The following is a 24,855-nucleotide window of genomic DNA, read 5'->3' on the forward strand; positions in this document are numbered from 1 at the left end:
CCCCCCCCCTGCATCTAGCCCGTTGCCTGCGGCGCTTTCGAGCCAATCTACTTCTATTTTTTTTCTTTTTGCCCACATGGGTCCACTCTCCCTCTGAAGGTGTCAACGAAGAGTTGCAATCTCACCCGCTTAGATGGAGGAGGGCTCTTCAAGAACGCGAGCGTGCACTAAGACGACACCTCGCCTCCATAAAGAGGCTCAAGGAACATGACCTAGGATCCCAATGGCTATGTGATAGATATGAGAGTGCGCGTCTTGAGCTCCAGGACGCAAAGTTCGACAGGCTGAGTTTTCCTACGACTCCACCCGGGCCCACTGAGTTCAACAAGGGGATAGGATCACTGGACCTCGATCGGCAGGCACGCAGCTTCAACGATTACGAGCTCCACGAGGCATCTTGCGCACTGATCCATAGGAGATTCTAGAGCTGACCAAGGATTTCTACAACCAAGTCTTTCAGGCGGAGAGGGTGACTCCAGCTTGCCTTGTGGACAGTGAGTTAGTTTGGGACGATGTTCCGACAGTAGTCTCAAGGGAGTTGTGCAAGAGACTAGAGGAGCTTTTCATGGATGAGGAGCTTTGGGAAGCCCTCAAGGCCCTTATAAGCCAAAAGTGTCTTGGCAAAGATGGCTTATTGACTCCGGCCTTCTTTCTTAACCTCTAGGAGATCATTGCCAGCCCTTTCCGCTCAGCTTGCCAAGAGAACTTTGACATGGGTTCCCTTCCTCAGTCCCTAAGCAAGGGGTGGATTTGTTTGATCCCGAAAGGGGGAGATAGATCAGACGTCCGGCAGTGGAGACCGATCACCCTGCTGGACACCACATACAAGATCATTGCTAAGGTCTTGAGTTTGCAGTGGCCGCCTCATCTCACCGACATCATCTATGATACACAAACTGGCTTTGTACAAGAGCGCAGCATCCTGGACAACATTTTTTGGGAGGTAGCGGATTGGGCTAGGGAATGGGCTAGGGAAGAGTCACAGCCTTTGGCCATCCTTCTCTTGGATTTTGAGAAGGCTTACGACAGGGTGGAGTGGTCTTTCCTGGAGGGCACTATGTAGAGGTTGGGTTTCTCAATCAGATGGATTAGAGGAGTCTCCGTGCTCCATGCGGGGAGCTCCAGTCAAACGCTTATAGGTGGACACACGGGTGAGGCCTTTTCTCTTTCTCGCTGGGTCCACCAGGGCTGTCCCCTAGCTCCCTTTCTTTTCCTTTTGTGGCGGAGGCATTGGGCTACTACTTGAGATCACAAGTGGTGGGCCTCTTAGGGTTGAGGCTCCCAATTAGACAGGAGGAGGAGCTATAGGATTCCGAGTTTGCAAATGACACAGCCTTGTATGTAGAGGGCACCACAGTGAGCTTGGAGAGAGTCCGGGGAGCCCTCGCTATTTATTGTGAGGCCTCGGGTGCACGGATCAATTGGACAAAATCCATCGGTTTCTTCAGTGGCTATGAGTAGACACAGGAGATTCGAGAGTGGGGGAGTGCCTTTGGCTTCGGTTCGATACTGTGGGGCCAGGTTGTTCTTGAGAGTGTTCAACGCAAGCTTCTCTACTGGAGCTCGAACAAACTCTCCCTAGCGAGCTGTGCCTTAGTCATAAACCAGGTCCTTCTTGCCAGGGGCCGTGTCACTGTTGCTCTGTTGGAGTTCTAGAGACGATCCCTCATTGCCTTTGGAGCTGTCGTAGCACAGTGAGGATCTGGATGGGACCCTAAAGACTATGACCCGCATATAGAGCCTTCAGAGGGACTACACCTAGGGGATGCTGGCTAGGTTGACTGAGGGAGGTCATGCGTTCCAAATTGATGAGGTCTCTCCAACTTACCGGATATAGGGTCAGAGCATCCAGAGGATAGAGCTCCATGAGGCGGTCCCTCCTGATAGCCTGAATCCTCATTCCCCTCCGGAGCATAGCGTGTGGGAGATAGTAGCTAGTATCACGGCATGGAACATTTGGGTTGCTTGCTGTAGTCTAGTAATGGGTGAGCATCCGGTTCCCCCTTGGTCGCCATTTGGCAGGATATCATCTACACCCTGCGCTCCACCTGGGAGCGTGGGACCCCGGGCTCGAGGGCTACTGTCGCGAGGCGCACACATTTCCGCAAGGCTTGGCCTGTAGGAGCTTTCTACATATTCACTCCGCGAGGGATTCGCTGGTTGTATAGTCCCCCCACCTGGCTGTTAGCTCCTATACCAAAGATTCCCTACGCAGTGAGCTGGGTTTCTCTAGAACAGGCTGGTTTTCTCTGTCAGCCTTATTGGTTTTTCCATACTCGCACCTTCGGGGCTGCTGTTTTGTATGAAGTTTTTCAAGCATTAATAGAAGATTCCTTTCTTTGCACACACACAAAAAAAAAGACAGAAACTCTAGCCATGCCTCCATTGTCAGTATATCAAATGGCAAGCCATATATCGAGCTGTAAATTCAAGACTATTGTACGTAACTAGATGCAAGCTTGTTAAGAGGGCATACTTTCTCAGAAAGATCTCCAAATCACGCCAAGCATCATGCCTAGGCATGGAGATATGGATTCTAGAGGCAAGACGATTATTTTGTATACGATATGAGACTCTAATGAGTCTAGCTCTATGAAGGATTTAGAGTCATTAGAAGCAAATTCAGGTTGATGTTTGATGCCCTCATCTAAATCACGAAAAAATAAAATTTAAAACTCTATGTATGTTTATGGTCACCTCCCCATCTGTGAGCCCTCAAATGAGAAGTGCCTAGGGGGGAGGTGGACCAGCAAGGGTTAGTTGCCATATGGGCAGTAAGAAATCCTTCCACATGGGCAGATCTAGCAGAGAATGTAAGGCTGCCACATGGGCAGCACATAGGCTGTCATGTGGGCAGTAAGTAGAGAATCTCCAACAGGAAAGAAGGGCTGCCACATGGGCAGCATAGAGAAGTGAACTATGCTGTAAAGGTCAGGGCATTCTGAATCTCAGAACTCCATTCATCACCATAAATGTGATGAAATGTTTCTCTATTTTCACAAAGGTACCAGACAATTATTTGTGAATAATTGTAAACCATGCTTTGTAAGAACCATTATGTATGTCAACCATTTAAGAGTCACCGATTCATATAATTTGCAAGGAGCTGCAAATCCCTGCACCTGTCTCCACTACACAAGAAACCATAACAACCTAAAACCCTTGAAGGCTTGTGACAAAAGTCTTGGCATATTCCACGTAACACAACAGCAAGCAAAATTGGGCTTTTCCCAAAAGGAAGCTTAAGAGGCTAAACCTCCGTTTCCTTACTTAAAAGCATGTCACTTACTTGTAAGGCCTCCACACAGACAAGTGAGGGCATATGCAGATTTGTGTAATCCAGTAAATCCTGCAGCAGTCGAAACCTGCTTACAGTACCTGAATCAAATATTCAAGCTGTCATAATGAATAACTGCACTCATCTCGCATAAAACTGGCATACATAAGTTCTCAACTATGAGAGTACAATCTATCACTATTTTAAGCCTGTAGAGTGAAAAAAGGGCCAACACAATTATTGTCCTACACAACACAGCTTGCACTTAAAATAATGACGATTGAAGTATCTGACTTTCATCCACGTAGCTACACCTTAGCAACAGCAATTCAAGACCAAAGGCTGACCTGCAATATCCTCTGAAAGTATCATTCCTACATGCGGCGATGGAGGAGTAGTATTCAAGGCACATCCCAAACAACCCAGTGCCATGCACTGCAAAGACAACAAACCATCAGGGAAATGGATTGCAGTACAACTTGACAAAAATCCATACTGCTTCAGAATCAGCACCAACCACTGCGTTTATCTGGTCACTTGAAGAAGGAAGCAGGCTTTTAATCCTCTTCTGAACAGCTTGAATAGTATTGGGGAGAAGCTCATCAGGAAGGCGGGAGAATCTACACAATGATAATTCCTCAATGTTTAATCTCAAATTAAGAACTCAACTTATTTCTTGGCACTTGCACATTAGAGTCCAATCATAACCTGCTGAATTATACATGCTCTGTTGTACTACAATGTAGAAAATTATATACGCTAAAGGAAAACAGATTCGTACGGTGCAGCTGCTACAAATAGAGAAAGTGCCTTCAAGCTTGCCACAAGAAGCCCAATGTTAGGCTCATTTAGAACTAAGTATGTAAGGCCTGCCATCCAGAGGTTAAACATCTTTATTCCTATGTCAGACCAAACCAACAGCTCCCTTCAGAATGCAATTTTGATTCAGCTCTTCCGTGTTAAAAAAGCCTCACATTATAACAAACCTCTCTGAAGCTGCAACAAAATTTGACCCAATGAGCAGGACAATGTCATGAAAGACCCTAACTTTGCTGACTCTCTATATTCTGCCACTTGCATGAATGCCCGCGAGGGTCCCTCTAGCATCAAAGATATTGTGGAAATTGCAGCCATGCGGACCTGAACATAAAGTCATACCCTTGACACCACAGCTTATTGCAAGCAACTGGATAATATAATTGTCAAGTGCGAGAAAAATGGAGCATCTACAATGAAGGAACGCATATGCCGACCTTCAAGATGGGATCAAACAGTGCTGTTTTCAGCAAGGTTGCCTGTGAACGCCTGAAACCACAACACCAGAATCCAGAGGGGCTGTATGAGGAAACCATCTAAGCTTATTACAAATTTGAAATAATGATCACTGTTCAGCTTCATAAATGATTTTTTACATAAGACATTTGCACTGAAGGATACCATGTCACACCTCAAATTCAAAACATCATGAGTTGGGAGCAGGAGAATCCAATGTGCATGAAGAGCTTTAGGATCTGCACGAGCTAGAGCCTTCAAAGGACACATCACCCCACCCAAAAATAAATAAGTGAGACTGATTATTGTCCATCCTATTACTTAAATGGTTGCTTGAGATGTTATGCATATATAATCACACCCACCCACAATGACACCCCCAGACACACAGGCCACCCTCCACCATTTCTCATCCCCATACCCACACACGCACACAATCACGCTTTGCCTAAGCAAAAAGAAATGTTTATATCCACCTTAGTTTAATGACATGCAACTGACAAGCATGTTAACAAAGCAGCAAGACAATCACGTGACCCTCCTATATGCACACTTATGGCGCATCTAGACCTGCAAACTCTATCCTCTTACAATGAGCCGCGTTGGCATTTCTTAGATTTCCTTAACAAAAGAGAATATAAGAGCACCATACACATTATCGACGTTTCTATCAACCTTCGTCCTTAATTCAGACAGTTGTTATCAACGGTGGTCTGACAGACAAAATAGTTCACATGCCTGGATTTAACTAGGAGTACAATTAACTTGGCGGCGTTTGTACGAAACACTGCCTATGTACATGGCCATACAAGCCCTTAACGTATATTTAATTTCCTTTTCTACTTAGCGTATAATGTTTAAGATCTGTATATTTCTTTAAGATGATAATGACCACTGTGATCAAAACACGAAATGCCAAACATACATTTATTTAAAGACAAAGGGGGTTATAAAGATGGTGGAAGGATTATTACTTGGATACAGAGAATAGCAGAAGCTCTCGTCTTGGAACTCTTAAATCGGTCTCCATCTCCAACAAATCCATCACTATCGCTCTGTTCCGAATCAGACGAGAAGGTTTTCACTCCTTCTCCAGACTCAACGCTCTGCAGTCCATGACTTATATTCTTGTTTAATGATCTGCGTAGATGAGGAGGCCTGTACACAGTCTTGGTGGAGACTGCTTTTCCATTTGCGTCAGCCATTCTGTCATCCGCCCTTGGTGAGTCATAAACTGGATGATGACTGCTCTTTAAACCATAAGCGAAAAATTGCCGTAATGCTGTCACCAATCTCGCAACCTGCCCCATATAGCCCAAATTGAAGTTCAAGTTCAAATCAATACTTCATACATTATTTTTAAGAAAAGGAGGCTGTAATACCACTACCTGATTCCTAAGAATACAATCCAGCTTGTTCTATGTAAACATGATCAAAGAAGGTACGACCACCAGAGTATACACAAGTAATAAGCTCAGTCCAACATTTTCTGCTCATCTAGCCATATATTCAAATCCCATAGACGTTTTCTAAAAGAAGTCAAGTCTTCTAGCTCTTTCTGTAAAGGGGTATAACCCTTGAAAGGAAGCTTAAAGTACTATATTTGTCAAAAGAAGAGATTCATCATCATCAATTCAAACAAATGCTAGCATGTGTGCTGAATTCAGTCTATAGGTTTGGCACACCAGTAGCAATGGCCAGGCTTAAATGATGATAAGACTGTATCAACAGTGACAAGGACACACTGGCCAGGCAAGCAAAAAAATTATCAGCAGTTATAAGAATGCAGAGACTTTGTCATGCAAACAGATGCTGACCTAGTGCAGAGGACTGGCGGAAAATAGGCACAGTGTAAAACTCTGACAGGTGAACCTGTCAGGCACAGGTTGAGGAAGTCCAAGCGTCATACGTTCAAAACACAAGCATTGATTATTGTCAACAGGAAAGGGACGTGTCCAAGAGAGAAAGCCCCTCTCAGAGAGAGAGTGTGGGATGTGTCCAAGAGAGCCTGTCAGGCACAGGTTGAGGCAGGCCTAGTGTTATACCTTAACAACACAAACATGGATCATTGTCAACAAGAAATGGATGTGTCCATGAGAGAAAGCCCCTCTCACAGAGAAATTGAAAATACTTATCTAACCAGTCATTATATTGCCACCACTCAATATTCTGCACAGCAGGAGGATGTGGAGCAGACAGCAATGCAACGGATTGACCAATGAACAAGACTTCTAGATAATTTTCCGAGAATGGATCACAAGACTGCATGTGTTTCTCACATAATTGTATTGTCCAATGTCAATGCATGCAAGTCAGCATTCAGGCATGCCATTGCATATGCAATCAATGGCCAGCAGTAAACCTTACGCGATTGTCTAGCCAGCCCCATGAAACATTTCAGCAATCATGACACTTCTCGCTTGAGGAGATCAGTTTGGATAGTTAAGTTGTCAAAGAGGGTGCTTTCAAGTTCTAAGTGTGTTGTATTCTTGCAAAAAATTAGTCCTTCCAAGCTTCTGTCTGATCAACCAAACCATGTCAAAGTCTGGATTCAGTCTTATGCAGTAGCAAGACCAGCTGAGAGGCTCAAGGTCTACTTCTTCAACTGAAATGCAAAATGATTCATGAAGTCGCTAGGGCTACCAACTTACTGGAGCTTTGGCTGACTCAAAAGAGAAGCAGTGACCTTAAGTTTTTAAAAAGAGACTTCAAAGTCTCAAAGGAAGGAGCAGCAGAGGAGGAAAATGAGTTTAAGGAAGAACTCATCTGGCCATCCATGCTGGAATACATACGTGCATCCTAGAGAGAGTGAAACTCATGTTGAAAGTCTATTGCATCCCAAAGAGGGTGAGACTCATGTTAAAAATCTATTGCTTGTCTTTTTTAGCCGGTCAAGTGGAACACTTGGTGGGTTTCTTCACAGATACAGAAGACTCTCTCATTGGGGGGACGACCCTTCGTTTGAAGAGATTCTTGGAGGTGGGACGACATGTTATCTTGGATGCCAAGTTGGGATTGACATGTCCACAAAGCAATAGGTGGCCCATGCATTGCAGAGCATGCACTCTTTGCTCTAGGTAACAATTGTCTCCCTCGCAAACAGGAGAAAGGAACTACCGAAAGGGGGGGAGATGATATGAATAGTCCTAAGAATGCCCCCTAGTCTATCGAGATGAATATCATTGGAAGAAACCTCATCGATGAAGAATACTTGGGACTTATCCCAGCTTGATTCATCAAGTAAAAACTCCTCATATGAAACACTCCTATATGCTATAACCTTTCAGATTTTGAAGTGACGTTTACATTGAATTGAAAGCCGTGTTTAATATCCCTTGATATTCTCATTTGATGCTTATTCACCAGCTTCACAACATAGGCAATCATCTGTGGTGGGATCTGGGCTCTCATGAACGAGGTGACTCCTTCGGACCCAGCTTCCTGATTCTTCATCCGCTTATGTGCCCATGCCTTTTCCTTAGCCGTGGATAAAGTGGTTATACGGTTCACAATACTAGGGTCAATATTACATCGACCAACAAGGATATCATTTTCTGTGAGCAAATATCTAATGGCACTGTCCACTGCATCACGTTTCCAGGGGACAACTTTCCATCCCTCCCTCTGGGATCCCTCCACTATCATTAGATTGTGGGTTCCTCCCAATTTCATGCATAGAGACTCGGAATCTTCCTCTGCGCATGCACACCAAACCTCCTTCATGGCCAACAAGATCAGGCTGCCTCCACGCTTGCAGGTCAAGCTCATCTGCCAGCTGCATCTAGACTCATAGATCCATACAACATTGCTTGAATTTAAAATAAATGCAAGCTTCTTTCAGCTGCATCTAGACTCATAGACCCATACAAAAAAAATCATATTCAAAAAGTATTGCTTGAATTTAAAATAAATACAAGTTTCCTTTCAGTTGGAATGAAGCTTCTAGCAATGAAACAAGGGAGAGGTGGACTTCTAGGTCTGCCAAACATCATTATTTGATGCCCACAGTAGGGGTGTCATCTGGCATGTTTTCATTAGCTCCTGCAACAGTAGGCAACAAGTTCCAATGAACTCCCTTCACTCTTTGTGCTAAGGTGAATAGACATCCACCATTGCTTGGTAGATGCACAAGTCCCACCTTAGCCAGCAGGTTTCTATGTGTATCTCCTTTTCACCACATGGCAAGGACTGCACTCTTCTCAATTCTAATAGACAAGCAGACAGATACAAACTAGAGACTAGGACGGCCATCATAGCAGAAAAACACTTTGATAACATACTCACCCTCAAGAGGAAATCCATAAGACCTGTGATAACCCAACATAGCAAGACAAGGAGAGTGCATGAGGTAACTCATGAGCCACGTGAGGCCAAAATCAGCAATGCATGGTCATCCAAAATCGAGTCATTCATCTTGCGTCTGAGCTGCTGCTCCTCACCGTGAGCTACTGCCCTCCCCTCTCCCTCTCTCAGCCAGCCCCCTCTCCCTCTCCCTCGCTGCCCCCCCCTCTCCCCCCCTCGCTGCTCCTCCTCTCCCTCCCCTCTCGCCAGCCCCCTCTCCCTCCTCCCTCACCCTCCCTCTCCCCTTCCTCCTCTCCACCCTCCCTCTCCCCCCCCGCTACCCCCTACCTCTCCCTCCCCGCCCATCCTGTCCCCCACCCGTCAGCCCCCCCGCCCCCCTTCTCCTCCCCCGTCCCCTCCCCCGTCATCCCTCTCCCTCGCCAGCCCCCCCCGGCTGCCCCCCTCCCCGCTGCCCCCCTCTCCTCTCCCCTCCCCCACTGCCCCCCTCCCTGCTGCCCCCTTCTCCTCCGCCCTCCCTCTCCCCCGCCAGCCCCCCCGCCCCCTTCTCCTCCCCCGCCCCCCCCCTCGCCCTCCCTCTCCCCCCTGCTGCTCTCCCCCTCCCCGCTGCCCCCTTCTCCTCCGCCCTCCCTCTCCCCCGCCAGCCCCCCCGCCCCCTTCTCCTCCCCTGCCCCCCTCCCTCCCCCACGCTCTCCCCCCCCCTGCTGCTCTCCCCCCCAAGGTGACCCCCCCCCCCCCCCGAAAAAAAAAAAAAAAACGAGTTATTTAAAAAAAAAAACCCTCCTCCCTCTCCCTCCCCGCCCCCTTCCTCCCTATCTCAGCTCCCCACGCCTCCCCCTCAGCCTACCTCCGTCTCCCCTCTCTTTCTCCTTCTTCCTGCCCCTCTCTTTCCCTTCCCTTCCCCTCTCTCCTACCCTCTCTTTCTCCTTCTTCCTGCGCCTGCGTTCAGGGCGTCCTGGGTAGTAGTTTCACGGACGGAGATTTTTCAGTGTTGGAATCGACCTTTTCACATCGATTGGCGAATGGATCCCCATTCAGCCAATCTCCGTCCACCTCCACCGGCCGCGAGAACCGTCATTTTTTCAGAAGACGAGCTGCAACAGCTCAAGAAAGATGTGGAATTAGAGGGCTCCACATCACTTTTCGCCCGCATCTTTGGGTCACACCCTTCCAGATCACAAGCTAGAGACTGGATGCTGGCAGCGTTACCAGGAGACCTCGCTCCTCACCTCAGGGATATTCGACTTTTGGGACGTGGATTCTTCCAAGTGGTTTTCGACTCCCACGGGTCCACAGCCCTTGTTCTCAAAGCTAATCCCCTAGCTTTGGGTTCGAGGAGGATCTTTCTTTTGCCCTACACCTTGGGCTTCGATCCAATCGAGGAGGACAGGCAGGTCACATCACTGTTCATTAGGTTTCCTGGTCTTCCTCAGGTCTACCATCGACTGCTTGCCACTATCGGAGCCACATTCGGAGTGGTCACGGAGATCCCCTCCCTTCCTGGCATGCCTTCTTCCTTGGCAGAGGCAGTCAGTGCAGACGGGGTGCCTCATGTTAGGGTCATTGTCTTTGACCCTAACATCTCCGATGGCCACATTATGCTTCAGCGTCCAGACGGCTCTCTCTTTCGACAGAGAGTCGAGATTTCAGGTAGACAGGACTAGTGCAGGATTTGCAGGACCCTTGGGCACTTTGCTAGAGACTGCCCAAGGAAGAGAAAAAGACCCAAGAGGTCTTCTGGTGCAGCTCCTTCACGTACTACCACGACTGCACCTCCCCAGCACCCTGTACCACGCACTCCAGGACCACCAAGAGCAACAGGGCGCCCTGCTTCACGCACCCCAGGACCACCAGGGGCAGCAGGGCGCCCAATGCCTGCAGCACACCCAGTACCACGATGGAGAGCTATCAGAGCAGCTCCCTTACCTGAGGAGGAGACTTTTGATCCTGTTCAGACAGACGCCTTCCAGACTCCAGAGGTGGATGTTGCTGCAACCCCACACACTACAGTTCCACATCAGGAGAGGCCTTTAGATCCACCAGCCCCAGTCACTTTGGTCTCTGACCCCTTGGTTTCTGACCAGGAGGGGACTACAGGTACTTCTTCCCCACAGACTGTTACTACCACAGTCAGGACAACCGAGAAAGTGCAGGCGCAGATGAGGGCTCCTGATTCCTCTTCACCCCAGCCACAGGCCTCCTCAACTCCCAGCTCCAGCTCTGCTGATAGAGGCCTGGCAGGTCCTTCTCCTCCATCTTCCACGAGTGCAGGTCTTCTTCGCACTCCTCGGCCAAACTTGCTTATCAGGAATTCTTTTTTTACACTGGCAGATTCGACGACTTTCATGGATGATGAGGAGTTTGTGCCCTCCACCTTAGGGGTCTCGGTCATTGGGATTCCTTCTGACAGGGCCTCCCTTTCAGCAGGTGTGGGGATCCTTTCACCTGTTGAGTTTCTTGCCCTCAGCAGGAGTGTTTCGGCCCAGGGGAAGCTGGTCTCCTCTACTAGGTCGGGTAAGCCTTTCCATCTAGCATCCTCCTGTTGATAAGGATAGTCAGCTGGAACATACAAGGCCTAGGCGGAGTTCCACACCGTCGCCGTAGGCAGCTGATTCGGAACCAGCTTCATCCAGGCGTCACTGGAGGTGCTATTGATATCCTTTTTATCTAGGAACACAAGCTGGATGCCAGTGATTGCTCTAAGTCTGGCAAACTGCCTTTAGGACATACCTTCTGGTCGCCTGCTATGGGCACAAGGGGAGGTACTTGCATTTCGGTATCTCTTTCTATTCTCCCCTTGGTTGCTGGTCATGGTATTATCTCCCCTTCTAGAGCTCAATGGATCATTATTTTGATTGGAGGGCGTAAGATTGGTCTTCTCAATCTTTATGCTCCCAACAGCAGAGGGGAGCATAAAATACTTGCTCTTCCTTGCAACTTGCTCTGAGAAAATACAGCTAGTCCTACATAAAATACTCCATGTTGTACATCAAGGTACTTCTCAACATTTAAAATAAATCATATATGCATTGGAAGAGCAAGTTCTCTTTTCCTCTTGCATCAATGAGGATCTCAAGTCTCTTATGGAGGGTGAAGAGGGGATTTCCGGGGAGGTGCTCATCTCAACTAAGTTTGAGATATGAGCTGGGAGATGAGGAGGAGCTGTGGTATACTGTGGCATTGCTGATTTTTTTTTTTTTCCCAAAAAAGAGACTTCTATTAAGTAAGAAAGAAACCCGCTAGAGCAAGCTCTGTGCGGAAATACACCATGCTAAGCATGTAATAAAAACACCTCAGAGTAATGAGGTAGAAAGAAACCAAGGCTGAGGCTGAAAATGCCATCTCAACCCTGTAGAAGTCTCAGCAAAGAAGGGAGAGTCTGTCCAATCTCTGAGAAAAGTAACTCTCCTGGAGGAGGCTGCTCGAGATGATCCTTGCATGGTCGCCCAAATGGCCATCAGAGTGTGTATCCTATCTGTCCAAGTACTGGCCAAGATCTGAGAAGGGTGAACCTGAGAACCCTCCAAAGCCTCAGTGCACCTGGCTCTCCAAATGTGCCATGCTGCAATGCTAGCTAGGATCTCCCATGGAGAGTCGATCGAGGAGTGAGCAGCCTTGAAAAGAGTGGCCGGAACATCCTCTAAAGAGCACGACTCCACAAGGTGTCATCGGATGTGAAGAGCCCAAGAGGAGTCAAGTCTCTCAAAAAATACCTTGGGCCCTGAAAGAGTAAGCCAAGCCACTGATCCCTAGGTCATATAGAAAGGTAGGCGAACAAAAGTGCTGAAAAGTCTTGCAATCCCCTTCCATATGATTCTCGCGTGTCTGCAATCCCATAGGCAGTGCTGTATTGTCTCCAAAGCAGAAAGGCAGCGAGGGCAAGAAGGGTCAACTCCGAACTTGGACCTCCAATGGTTCACTGTTATCCCACCATGAATAAAAAGCCAAAAGAAGACAGTGATTTTTCTATTCCGGTGGGATTTCCAGAGCCTCTGCCAAAAAATTCTCTGCAAGTCAGCAGAAATCTGAAAGTTCTCCCAATGAGGAGCTCTGGTAGGCTTCCAACCCTTAGAGCTGAGCTGGAATTTCCTAGCATTATTGACCGTGTAACGAAAGAAGGGGATGCCCTTCTCTCGGTGCCCTTCATCTATCCATTCCCATTCCCCAGGGTCCCACTGCAAAAACTTAATTGGGACACCTCCATAGAGCTACAGCCTCCATGAGCCAAGGGCGAGGAGCAAGTACCACTGTGAAAGAGAGCCATGCTCCATGAAGCCCACTATCCTGACTGGCTGAAACGGTACCTCCAACAAGATATCGTCTGTGGATCTGGACAGCCTGCCCCCCGAAGAAACATCAAATACTAAGGCATCCTCATGTGGGTCAAGAAAAGCAATCACCTATAAAGGAACTCCCAATCTGGAAAATGCCCCCATCCAGGTGGAGCAAGTAATAGGCATGTCATCTGTGTCCACCCAATCCAAGGGCAAGGCTGCATCAATCTGCTAGACTCTCCCTGTACTCCCTTTGAGATTAAGAACCATCTGGGCCTGTTGGTCTGCAGGAAGCTTCTTGAAGGCTTTCCATGCTCCCACTGTAGATGCAGGGCCCCTCTCCCATCTTGGCCACTGCATGTAAGGAGAAGCTCCAAGTGGTCTGCCAAGCTCATCCAAAATCCTGTCATTCCACATGATAGGCTGCCTTTCAATCTCTTCACGGGTGGATGGGGGAATCCTGCGAAGAGTACTCCTGAAGCTGGCCCATGCTTTCAGGATAGCAACCATAAGAGGGGAAGAGGGAGACCTGAGGTGGGCTGTGGTGAAAACCCATCTAGTACTGTGTGTCCAATCCTCTCCTGAAGTGGGTGTGCGAGACTGTATGCATCTGATAAAAAAATCCTTCCAAGGCTCTTGTCCTGGCATAAGCCCTCTCACAACGAACTTGCAGAGTAAAGCTCTGCACTGTAGATCTGGGTCGATGATATTCAAACCCCCTTCTCTTGTAGGAAGAATCAAGGTCTCCCAAGCCACCCTGGCTGTAACATCAGTTGTGCCATCTAGACCACTCCATAAAAAGTTTCGTACAGGCCTCTTAAGCTGAGTGATACAATCCCTAGAGTGGCACCAACAAGATCATACAAACCATGCTGTGGCTAGAAGAACCTGGTTAACCACCACCACCCTGGAGGCCAAGTCAAGTTTGGTTGAGCTCCAAAGAAGGAGCTTTCTTCTGACGCTTTCCAACACCGGAGCAAACTGTTGTGAGGGAGAGATGCCCACCCCAACCTGACAGCCCAAATATCTGACAGAGAAGCCCCTCTGTACCCAAGTGAAGCCAATATCATTACCCCAATCCGGGGTGTCATCCTCGCAAATCCAAAAACCACTGGATTTATGCCAATTAATGTGTGCACCTGCAGCCGTGCAAAACAAATCCAAGGCTGTCCAGAAGGAAGTGAGTGTCCTGGGGGAGGCATCCAAAAAAACAGCCGTGTCATCTGCCAACTCACTATCCAGGAGCTCTTCTTCCCGGCGGATAGGAAGCCTCAGCCCATAAATATCAGCTTGATCTAATGTAGATACTCATAGCTTCCGCCACAAACAGAAAAAGAAACGGGGCAAGAGGACATCCCTGGCGGACGGATCTGAAAATCTGAAACCTGTCCCCTCTTACCCCCCCAATGAGCAACTGGCTATGGGCTGATCTGTAGAGAGAGGATACTCCTCTAATCCATGCATCTGAAAAACCAAAGCGAGATAGAGTACCCTCTAAGAAATCCGAGTCTACTCTGTCGTAAGCTTTCTCAAAGTCCAAGAGTAGAATGGCCAATCTCTGGCGGCTCTGCATTGCCCATTCTGAGGCCTCCCAAAATGAGAAAATATTATCAAAAATACTTATGCCATGCACAAACCCTGTCTGCGTGTCATGAATCAAATCTGGAAGAAAAACCTGTAGCCGCAGATTGATGGCTTTCGCCAGAATCTTGTAAAAAGTGCCCAAAAGAGTGATGGGTCTCCATTGAGACACAAGATTCCTATTACCCCCCTTTGGGATGAGATGAATGAGACCATCTATGAGTGAGTCGGGCATCTCACCAGAGTCCCACACGCCCTGCAGGGCTGATGTAATGTGATCACCAATCTGCTCCCAAAAAGTAATAAAAAAGGAGGGGGTAAGTCCATCTGAACCTGGGCACTTGCCCTTGTGAAGGGCAAGTAATGCAGTCTTGAATTCTACATTGGTGAAAGGTGCATCCAAAGAAACATACATCTCATCCTTCACCTATACAGGGATACATTGCCAAATAACCTCTCTGGCATCATCAATGGCATGTGTGCTTGGATCTGCAGTAAGAAGGGATGCAAAAAAATCTGAAGCTACAAGCATGACAGCATCAGGATCTGACTGTAACACCCCGTCTAAGTCAACAAGCTGCGAAACACTATCTCTACTATGTCTAGGCCCATGAGTAGAGAAAAAGTGTTTGTTGACCCTACCACCCATCTGAATCCAAAAGGATTCCCGTGCATGAAAGGCATACTCTGCTCTCTGATCCAACAATGTCTGCAAATGAGCCCTTGCTGCAGCAAGGCGCTCCTGAATCCAAGCATCTGTGGGCCTCTTCTGCTCTTCCCTCTAAAGGGACGCTAACTGCTGGCGTATACCAATCTCACATCTAAGAATCTCACGTCTCCTAGAATCAGTGACTGAATGATAATAGTCACTAATTCCGGATAAGGCTGCAGCTACCTGAGATGGATGGACAGCTCCACCCTGTATGTGAGAAACCCAAATCTGTAAAATATCCTCCGTGAGGCTCTCCTCTGCATAAAAAGCATCCGGAATCCTGACACTGGCAGAGCATCCTCTCCGATGAGGCTCAAGAATCTGCAACACCACTCGAAAATGATCTGAGGTGGAAACCCCAGTAGAAATGCATACAGATCCTCCTCTGTCAAGTGCCCAATCGTCTACATAAAATCTGTCAATCCGCGCATGAATTGTATATTCTCCTGTTCGACCAAGAGTACAGGAGTGACTGTGGCATGATATTAAAGGCATCATCCAACCAAGTGTCTCTGCCACTGAACTGAAAGAGAAAGGCATCCCAGGCTGCCCTCTCCAAAGAATGAATTCCACCCTGTCTGCCTCCCTTTTTGTCTGAAGGCAACTCAACCATGTTGAAGTCGCTACCAATGATCCAAGAATCTGCAATGGGGGCCCAAGAGAGGAACTCCTTCCAAAAGGAGATCCGCTCCCCTCTGCTGTTGGGAGCATAAAGATTGAGAAGACCAATCTTACGCCCTCCAATCAAAATAATGATCCATTGAGCTCTAGAAGGGGAGATAATACCATGACCAGCAACCAAGGGGAGAATAGAAAGAGATACTGAAATGCAAGTACCTCCCCTTGTGCCCATAGCAGGCGACCAGAAGGTATGTCCTAAAGGCAGTTTGCCAGACTTGAAGCAATCACTGGCATCCAGCTTGTGTTCCTAGATAAAAAGGATATCAATAGCACCTCCAGTGACACCTGGATGAAGCTGGTTCCGAATCAGCTGCCTACGGCGACGGTGTGGAACTCCGCCTAGGCCTTGTATGTTCCAACTGACTATCCTTATCGACAGGATAGATGGAAAGGCTTACCCGACCTAGTAGAGGAGACCAGCTTCCCCTGGGCCGAAACACTCCTGCTGAGGGCAAGAAACTCAACAGGTGAAAGGATCCCCACACCTGCTGAAAGGGAGGCCCTGTCAGAAGGAATCCCAATGACCGAGACCCCTAAGGTGGAGGGCACAAACTCCTCATCATCCATGAAAGTCGTCGAATCTGCCAGTGTAAAAAAAGAATTCCTGATAAGCAAGTTTGGCCGAGGAGTGCGAAGAAGACCTGCACTCGTGGAAGATGGAGGAGAAGGACCTGCCAGGCCTCTATCAGCAGAGCTGGAGCTGGGAGTTGAGGAGGCCTGTGGCTGGGGTGAAGAGGAATCAAGAGCCCTCATCTGCGCCTGCACTTTCTCGGTTGTCTTGACTGTGGTGGTAACAGTCTGCGGGGAAGAAGTACCTGTAGTCCCCTCGTGGTCAAAAACCAAGGGGTCAGAGACCAAAGTGACTGGGGCTGGTGGATCTAAAGGCCTCTCCTGATGTGGAACTGTAGTGTGTGGGGTTGCAGCAACATCCACCTCTGGAGTCTGGAAGGCGTCTGTCTGAACAGGATCAAAAGTCTCCTCCTCAGGTAAGGGAGCTGCTCTGATAGCTCTCCATCGTGGTACTGGCTGTGCTGCAGGCATTGGGCGCCCTGCTGCCCCTGGTGGTCCTGGGGTGCGCGAAGCAGGGCGCCCTGTTGCTCTTGGTGGTCCTGGAGTGCGTGGTACAGGGTGCTGGGGAGGTGCAGTCGTGGTAGTACGTGAAGGAGCTGCACCAGAAGACCTCTTGGGTCTTTTTCTCTTCCTTGGGCAGTCTCTAGCAAAGTGCCCAAGGGTCCTGCAAATCCTGCACTGGTCCTGTCTACCTGAAATCTCGACTCTCTGTCGAAAGAGAGAGCCGTCTGGACGCTAAAGCATAATGTGGCCATCGGAGATGTTAGGGTCAAAGACAATGACCCTAACATGAGGCACCCCGTCTGCACTGACTGCCTCTGCCAAGGAAGAAGGCATGCCAGGAAGGGAGGGGATCTCCGTGACCACTCCGAATGTGGCTCCGATAGTGGCAAGCAGTCGATGGTAGACCTGAGGAAGACCAGGAAACCTAATGAACAGTGATGTGACCTGCCTGTCCTCCTCGATCGGATCGAAGCCCAAGGTGTAGGGCAAAAGAAAGATCCTCCTCGAACCCAAAGCCAGGGGATTAGCTTTGAGAACAAGGGCTGTCGACCCGTGGGAGTCGAAAACCACTTGGAAGAATCCACGTCCCAAAAGTCGAATATCCCTGAGGTGAGGAGCTAGGTCTCCTGGTAACGCTGCCAGCATCCAGTCTCTAGCTTGTGATCTGGAAGGGTGTGACCCAAAGATGCGGGCGAAAAGTGATGTGGAGCCCTCTAATTCCACATCTTTCTTGAGCTGTTGCAGCTCATCTTCTGAAAAAATGACGGTTCTCGCGGCCGGTGGAGGTGGACGGAGATTGGCTGAATGGGGATCCATTCGCCAATCGATGTGAAAAGGTCGATTCCAACACTGAAAAATCTCCGTCCGTGAAACTACTACCCAGGACGCCCTGAACGCAGGCGCAGGAAGAAGGAGAAAGAGAGGGTAGGAGAGAGGGGAAGGGAAGGGAAAGAGAGGGGCAGGAAGAAGGAGAAAGAGAGGGGAGACGGAGGTAGGCTGAGGGGGAGGCGTGGGGAGCTGAGATAGGGAGGAAGGGGGCGGGGAGGGAGAGGGAGGAGGGTTTTTTTTTTTAAATAACTCTTTTTTTTTTTTTTTCGGGGGGGGGGGGTCACCTTGGGGGGGAGAGCAGCAGGGGGGGGAGAGCGTGGGGGAGGGAGGGGGGCGGGGGAGGAGAAGGGGGCGGGGGGGCTGGCGGGGGAGAGGGAGGGCGGAGGAGAAGGGGGCAGCGGGGAGGGGGAGAGCAGCAGGGGGGAGAGGGAGGGCGAGGGGGGGGGCGGGGGAGGAGAAGGGGGCGGGGGGGCTGGCGGGGGAGAGGGAGGGCGGAGGAGAAGGGGGCAGCAGGGAGGGGGGCAGTGGGGGAGGGGAGAGGAGAGGGGGGCAGCGGGGAGGGGGGCAGCCGGGGGGGGGCTGGCGAGGGAGAGGGATGACGGGGGAGGGGACGGGGGAGGAGAAGGGGGGCGGGGGGGCTGACGGGTGGGGGACAGGATGGGCGGGGAGGGAGAGGTAGGGGGTAGCGGGGGGGGAGAGGGAGGGTGGAGAGGAGGAAGGGGAGAGGGAGGGTGAGGGAGGAGGGAGAGGGGGCTGGCGAGAGGGGAGGGAGAGGAGGAGCAGCGAGGGGGGGAGAGGGGGGGGCAGCGAGGGAGAGGGAGAGGGGGCTGGCTGAGAGAGGGAGAGGGGAGGGCAGTAGCTCACGGTGAGGAGCAGCAGCTCAGACGCAAGATGAATGACTCGATTTTGGATGACCATGCATTGCTGATTTTGGCCTCACGTGGCTCATGAGTTACCTCATGCACTCTCCTTGTCTTGCTATGTTGGGTTATCACAGGTCTTATGGATTTCCTCTTGAGGGTGAGTATGTTATCAAAGTGTTTTTCTGCTATGATGGCCGTCCTAGTCTCTAGTTTGTATCTGTCTGCTTGTCTATTAGAATTGAGAAGAGTGCAGTCCTTGCCATGTGGTGAAAAGGAGATACACATAGAAACCTGCTGGCTAAGGTGGGACTTGTGCATCTACCAAGCAATGGTGGATGTCTATTCACCTTAGCACAAAGAGTGAAGGGAGTTCATTGGAACTTGTTGCCTACTGTTGCAGGAGCTAATGAAAACATGCCAGATGACACCCCTACTGTGGGCATCAAATAATGATGTTTGGCAGACCTAGAAGTCCACCTCTCCCTTGTTTCATTGCTAGAAGCTTCATTCCAACTGAAAGGAAACTTGTATTTATTTTAAATTCAAGCAATACTTTTTGAATATGATTTTTTTTGTATGGGTCTATGAGTCTAGATGCAGCTGAAAGAAGCTTGCATTTATTTTAAATTCAAGCAATGTTGTATGGATCTATGAGTCTAGATGCAGCTGGCAGATGAGCTTGACCTGCAAGCGTGGAGGCAGCCTGATCTTGTTGCTCTTCCAATGCATATATGATTTATCACCATTCTTATCCAAGGAAGAGCAAGTTCTCTTCCATTGATGCCGACAGGGATGGGTGTAAATTTCCAATGCATATATGATTTATCACCATTCTTATCAACATTTGCTGCAATATATCAGCAAGTGGAAGCTGAAAATGTTGAAATGCTGTATGTTGATATGGGTAAGGGCTAGATTCTCGAGGCCTTTGCCTGCATTCACAAATAGGTGTATGGTAAATCTACGGAGGTAAACGAAATAGGCCACTGATGAGATTTAGCACTTACACATGAGGAAAACTTCAATTATCCTCACCCACACCCTTATTTAGTTGACAAAATCTGGTTGAAGTGAGATGCATAGCATCTTGATTGCCAAAGAGGAGCACAAAAGTATGAAAGCAAGCTGCTTCAGATGGTTCTCTTGTGCAGAACATTCAACCTGATTTAAATAGACGACTCTATCATAAGTATGAGGCTATATTGTAAAGAAGCACAAATATTTGCTAAGATCATATGATGTTTATGAGTTCAGATGCCTCAGCCAAAATAGTCATCATATATGATTTTCCCCTATCAGAATAAGCAATGGAGATGGTCAAGAAGTGGAACTGCATCCCATGAGTAATGCTTAGACTAGCTCTACAAGTCAGTCTTGGTTGAGCTCCCGAGCTCCCGCGTGAGTCCCTGCCCCCGCTGCACGCCTGGCTGATCCCGCTGCCCCCCCGCCATCTCTCCCTGCCCGCAGCCTGCTCCGCCTCCCTCCGCCCTCCTCCTCCATCTCTCCCTTGTAATCTCCTCCCCCCCACCTTCTCCCTCCTGCTATCTCTTCCGCCCCCTCCCTACCTTCTCTTCTCCCCCCCGCTTTCTCTTCCATCCCCCCGCCTTCTCCTCGGCCTCCCCCCGCCGTCTCTTCCGCCGCCATCTCCTCCACCCCGCCATCTCTTCCGCCCCCCTCTGCCACCTCTTCTGCCTCCCCTACCTTCTTCTCCGCCTCCCTCCCGCCTCTCCTCCGCCTCACGCCGCCCCTCCCCCTGCCTCCTTCTGCTGCCCCCTCGCCTTCCCTGCCTTCTCCACCTCTTCCCCCCCGCCTCTTCGCCGCCACCTCCATGCATTCCCCTACTGCCACCCCGCCCCTTGTCCGCCTCCTTCCCCACCCTCTCCCTCCTTTCCTGTCTTCTTCCGCTCCCCTACTCGCCTCCTCTCCGCCTCCTCCATAGACATCTCTCCACCTCATCCCGCCCCTCCTCTTTGCTTTTTTATATTTTCTCCCTCTGCAACGGGGTTTTTTGTGCTTGTTCGGAGAAAGAAAATCTTGGTGGTGACCCTTGGTCTGGCCAGAGGGGCTCTATGGTAGCACCCTCGAATCCCACAGCCGTTAAGGTCCTTCTTTCTCCAGCCGACAAGCAAGCAGTTCAGTCCCTCCAGGACAAGGCGATCGTGGGCAGAATTGTGGGCCTCACACCCACAAGGAGATAGATGCGAGAGTGGATCCAAGCAAGCTTGGCACTACAAGGTGACCACATTCAGATGGTCACTATCTATGGAAGAGGCGTCTTCCTCATCCAGCTGAGCTCCCCCGATACAGCCTTAAAACTTCAGATGAGGAGCTTTGGGAAGCCCTCAAGGCTCTCCCGATCCAGAAGTGTCCTGCGAGGATGGCTCGACTCCGGCCTTCTTCCGAAACTTCTAGGAGATCATCTCCACCCCTTCCCGACCATCTTGCCAGGAGACTTCTACATGCAACTTCTATATGCGAGTTCTACATGTAGAAAGAGAATGTGTTACAACTTCTATATGTGAGTTCTACACGGGCTCCCTCCCTCAATCCTTGAGCAAGGGGTGGATTTGTTTAATCCCAAAAGGAGGAGATAGGTCAGATATCCGGCAGTGGAGACCGATCACTTTGCTTGATACTGCATACAAGATCCTCGCCAAGGTCTTGAGTTTACGATTACGGCCCCATCTTACTGACATCATTCACGACACACAGACCGGGTTCGTCGTCCAAGAGCGCAACATCCTGGACAACATCTTCACGTTTTTAGTGAATTGGTCCAGGAAGGAGTCACAACCGCTGGCTGTCCTCTTGGATTTTAAGAAGGCCTACGACAGGGTGGAGTGGTCCTTCTTGGAGGGTACTGTGCGGAGATTGGGTTTCTTAGATAGATGGCTCAGAGGAGTTTCTGCGCTTTATGCGGGAAGCTCTAGCCAGATGCTTATCGGAGGACACACTGGCGAGCCCTTTTCTCTCTCTCGCTCGGTCCACCAAGGCTGCCCCCTCGCTCCCTTCCTCTTCTTTCAAGCATTAATAGAAGGTTCCTTTCTTTGCAAAAAAAAGAAAAAAAGAAGTGCATCCCATATGATTGACAAATGTCAAAAACAACCACAAACTGCATTACTCTCCCACAAATATATGTGCACAGTTGAAATTGTCAGACTTAAAGAACTTTACATAGAAGGAAGCTCCAAGGAAACATACATGCTCTGCTATAGAAGCCTTCATATCTGATAAACTGAGCTGCATACAACGGAGTATCCCTGCATAAAACCTGGTAAAACATTAAACCATCAGTGCATAAGCAATTAATGTTCAATTCAGGCTTGCATTTAAAAGTTATGAAAATCCATAAACCAGAAGGAGCTAATGGTGTTTATGAAAGAAGACAGGTTACCTAGATGATCTTGTATCTTCTACAAGCTGGCCACCAGTTGTCAAAGCCTCTAAAGAGTCTCTCAGCGTCTAAGCCCTCTCCAAACGTGTTCAAAAAGTAAAACAGATCTTAGGCAATAAATTCATTTAATCAAAACATCTATGGTTGATATTTAAATGGCATCCATAAAATAATACATCATTAACTCTGGAATTCACGACACATAAATAAACTAAATAAAAGATAAGACAAACAAATCTCTCTCTCTCCCTCCGCCTAGCACCGCCAGCCCTCAGCCTACCCCCACCTAGCCCTCACCAACTAGGAACCCGCCTCCTCCTCTCTCCTACCTCCTCCTTCTTGCAGCCTACATTCTTTCTCTTCCCCAATCTCTCTCCCTCCGCCTAGCTCCGCGTAGTCCCGCCGCCTCTCAGCCTACCCTTGCCAGCCCTCCGCCCCCCGCCTAGCCTCACCGGCCCTTGACCTAGCCCTGCTGCCCTCAGCCTACCCCCGCCAGCCCTCCTCCTACCCCCGCCTAGCCCTCACAAACTAGGAACCCGTTCCTAGTTGGGCTTAACCCCCAGCTCAACTAGGGAGTTAGCTCAGCCAGGGGGTAACATGAGATATTGCCAGCAAAGAATGGCCTAGCCTACCCTCCTCTTCAAAATCACCCTCTACTCCAGCAACCTCCAATAGCAGAGCCCGATACGCCACAATTGCAGCCAAGATGCCTTCCTCGTATGCGCATATCTATGAACGAAGTGGTCTTTCTGACCGACCCAATATTGGGTATCAAGAACAGATTTGCTTCCTATAGGATCAAGTGAGAGAGCTGAAGATGCAACTCGCAAATGCCATAACTAGAATTTAAGTTTTGGAAGGACCTGGTAAGAAGGAAGTCATTGACGAGGTTGTAAAGTCGTATAATGCTTCCCCCCTACCCCCCAACTAGTCTCTACAGTCAAGAATCTAGTGCAAACAGAAGTGCAGACAGCCAGTCAAGAATTGATTGTGGAGTTTGATGCAAAGGTCAAAAAAGCTGATATTCAGGAAGAGATTAAAGAACATGCAGCTAGAGAAGATAATGCTTTGAAAAGTAGAATTGCGAGGCTTCCAGATGAATGGTATAAAGAGGAGGAATCATTCAGTGATACCTTTGCACATGTCAAAGCAGCCATGCCTACTATTGATTGGACAGCTGACACAGATGACAATCCTGATGATGATGGTGAAGCTCGAGCAGTCCAGATCGGTAGGCGCAATGGTCATGCTATCATTACATTCAACTCACGAGACCTACGTATAAAAGTACTACGACAATCTCATAAGCTGAAAGGGACTCACAAAAGCTCAAATGAAGGATAAGCAAAGGAATTAGCAAAGGTTCGGGCTGCGAGGAAGGACGGTAAATAGGCAGTCTATCGTGAAGGAGTAGCACTCATTAAAGAGTTTAAATCAAAACCAAAAGACTCTCTGTCCTAAACTGATGTATGGCCAGCTATATCTATGTATGTTTTATCTAGGTTATCACGTAGGTACTTTAAATAAAATTGAGCTGCCTTTGCACTCCTTGGGAGCTGCCCTGTGCCCTCCCTAAGCTGATGTACTAGTTGGTTTTCACGTTGTCCCATAGACCTCTTGGTCTCCCGTGGACGTTAATAGACTCTCTCTCTCTCTCTCTCTCTCTCTCTCTCTCTCTCAATCCATGCTGCTCCTTGCTCTCCCTCGGCCATGCTGCTCCTCCGCGCCATGCTCCCCTCCACGCTACTCCAGCTGCTCCCCGCCATGCTCCACCTTGCCCGCCGTGAGCCTCCCCGCCTTGCTGCTCCTTGCTCGCCTTACCGCCATGCTTGTTGCTCCCTGCTCGCCCCCCCGCCACGCTTGCTCCCCACCTTGCTTCCTGTCGCGGGAGCCATCCTGGCCGTCGCCGGCTCCAAGCTGTCACGGGAGCCCTCCTCCATCGCGGGAGCCCTCCAGGCCTCTTCCAGGCTGTCACGGGAGCTTCTCAGCCCCTCTCCTATGTCACGAACTGAGGCACCTGTTGCCGGGGTACTAGGGGTACCTGTGTGAGCCCCGAGGCTTTTCCAAGCAGCCCCACGGGCTGCTCAGCTGCAACAGCCAGTGCCATAGGGAGCCCCATGGCTCCTAGCAGCTGTGCGCTGCTTGTGAGGAAGCCTTGGGCTGCTAGACATCCAGCCTGACCTTGGTGGCCAGCCCCCTCAAGACCTCAAGGCCTCACTCCCTCCTTAGTCCTCACAATCTGCATCGAATCTGCACCTGCAAAAGTACTCTCAAGAAGACTATCAGATCACTCAAGAAAGGCTGCCAATATGGGGACAAGAGAGAGCTCACTATACCAGAAAACAAGGGGTGAGAAGGACCGGAAAGCCTCATTTGGACGAAGGCGGAGAATATAGAAGACCCGAGTGTCAAGGCTTGCATATCAACACTCAAGGAAATATGTAAGATGCAAGACACTGAAATTGAATGCCTACGCAAGAAGCTGAGAGAGACTAGGGAAGACGAGCTCTCAAACCTCCGAGCCCAAATGCAAGATGAAATGAAGAAATGGCAAGAGGAGATGCAAACCAAATGGACATGTGAAAAGGTGAAATGCTACA

At 49.3% G+C, this 24,855-nt stretch overlaps 1 protein-coding gene across 2 annotated transcripts in view; it reads right to left on the reverse strand.

The window, feature by feature from the left end:
- The window catches only part of LOC147901464 (ARM repeat superfamily protein), a 109,111-nt gene that overhangs the window by 48,853 nt on the left and 35,403 nt on the right, over nucleotides 1–24,855 (reverse strand). For both annotated transcript variants that reach the window (XR_015541032.1, XM_087375220.1), the window contains exons 5-14: nucleotides 22,256–22,323; nucleotides 22,063–22,132; nucleotides 5,524–5,850; nucleotides 4,725–4,804; nucleotides 4,531–4,582; nucleotides 4,264–4,417; nucleotides 4,059–4,146; nucleotides 3,795–3,897; nucleotides 3,625–3,712; nucleotides 3,290–3,378 (exon numbers count right to left, since the gene is read on the reverse strand). Coding sequence is in view for 1 of the 2 variants with exons in the window: in XM_087375220.1 (XP_087231346.1) it covers nucleotides 3,290–3,378; nucleotides 3,625–3,712; nucleotides 3,795–3,897; nucleotides 4,059–4,146; nucleotides 4,264–4,417; nucleotides 4,531–4,582; nucleotides 4,725–4,804; nucleotides 5,524–5,850; nucleotides 22,063–22,132; nucleotides 22,256–22,323 (1,119 nt within the window). In the remaining variant the exon portion in view is untranslated. The remainder of the gene's footprint in view (nucleotides 1–3,289; nucleotides 3,379–3,624; nucleotides 3,713–3,794; nucleotides 3,898–4,058; nucleotides 4,147–4,263; nucleotides 4,418–4,530; nucleotides 4,583–4,724; nucleotides 4,805–5,523; nucleotides 5,851–22,062; nucleotides 22,133–22,255; nucleotides 22,324–24,855) is intronic.

Source organism: Dipteris shenzhenensis, chromosome 5 (genome assembly GCF_047967505.1).
Source record: "Dipteris shenzhenensis isolate YYH24624 ecotype China chromosome 5, Dip_SZ_1.0, whole genome shotgun sequence".
NCBI lineage: Eukaryota > Viridiplantae > Streptophyta > Polypodiopsida > Gleicheniales > Dipteridaceae > Dipteris > Dipteris shenzhenensis.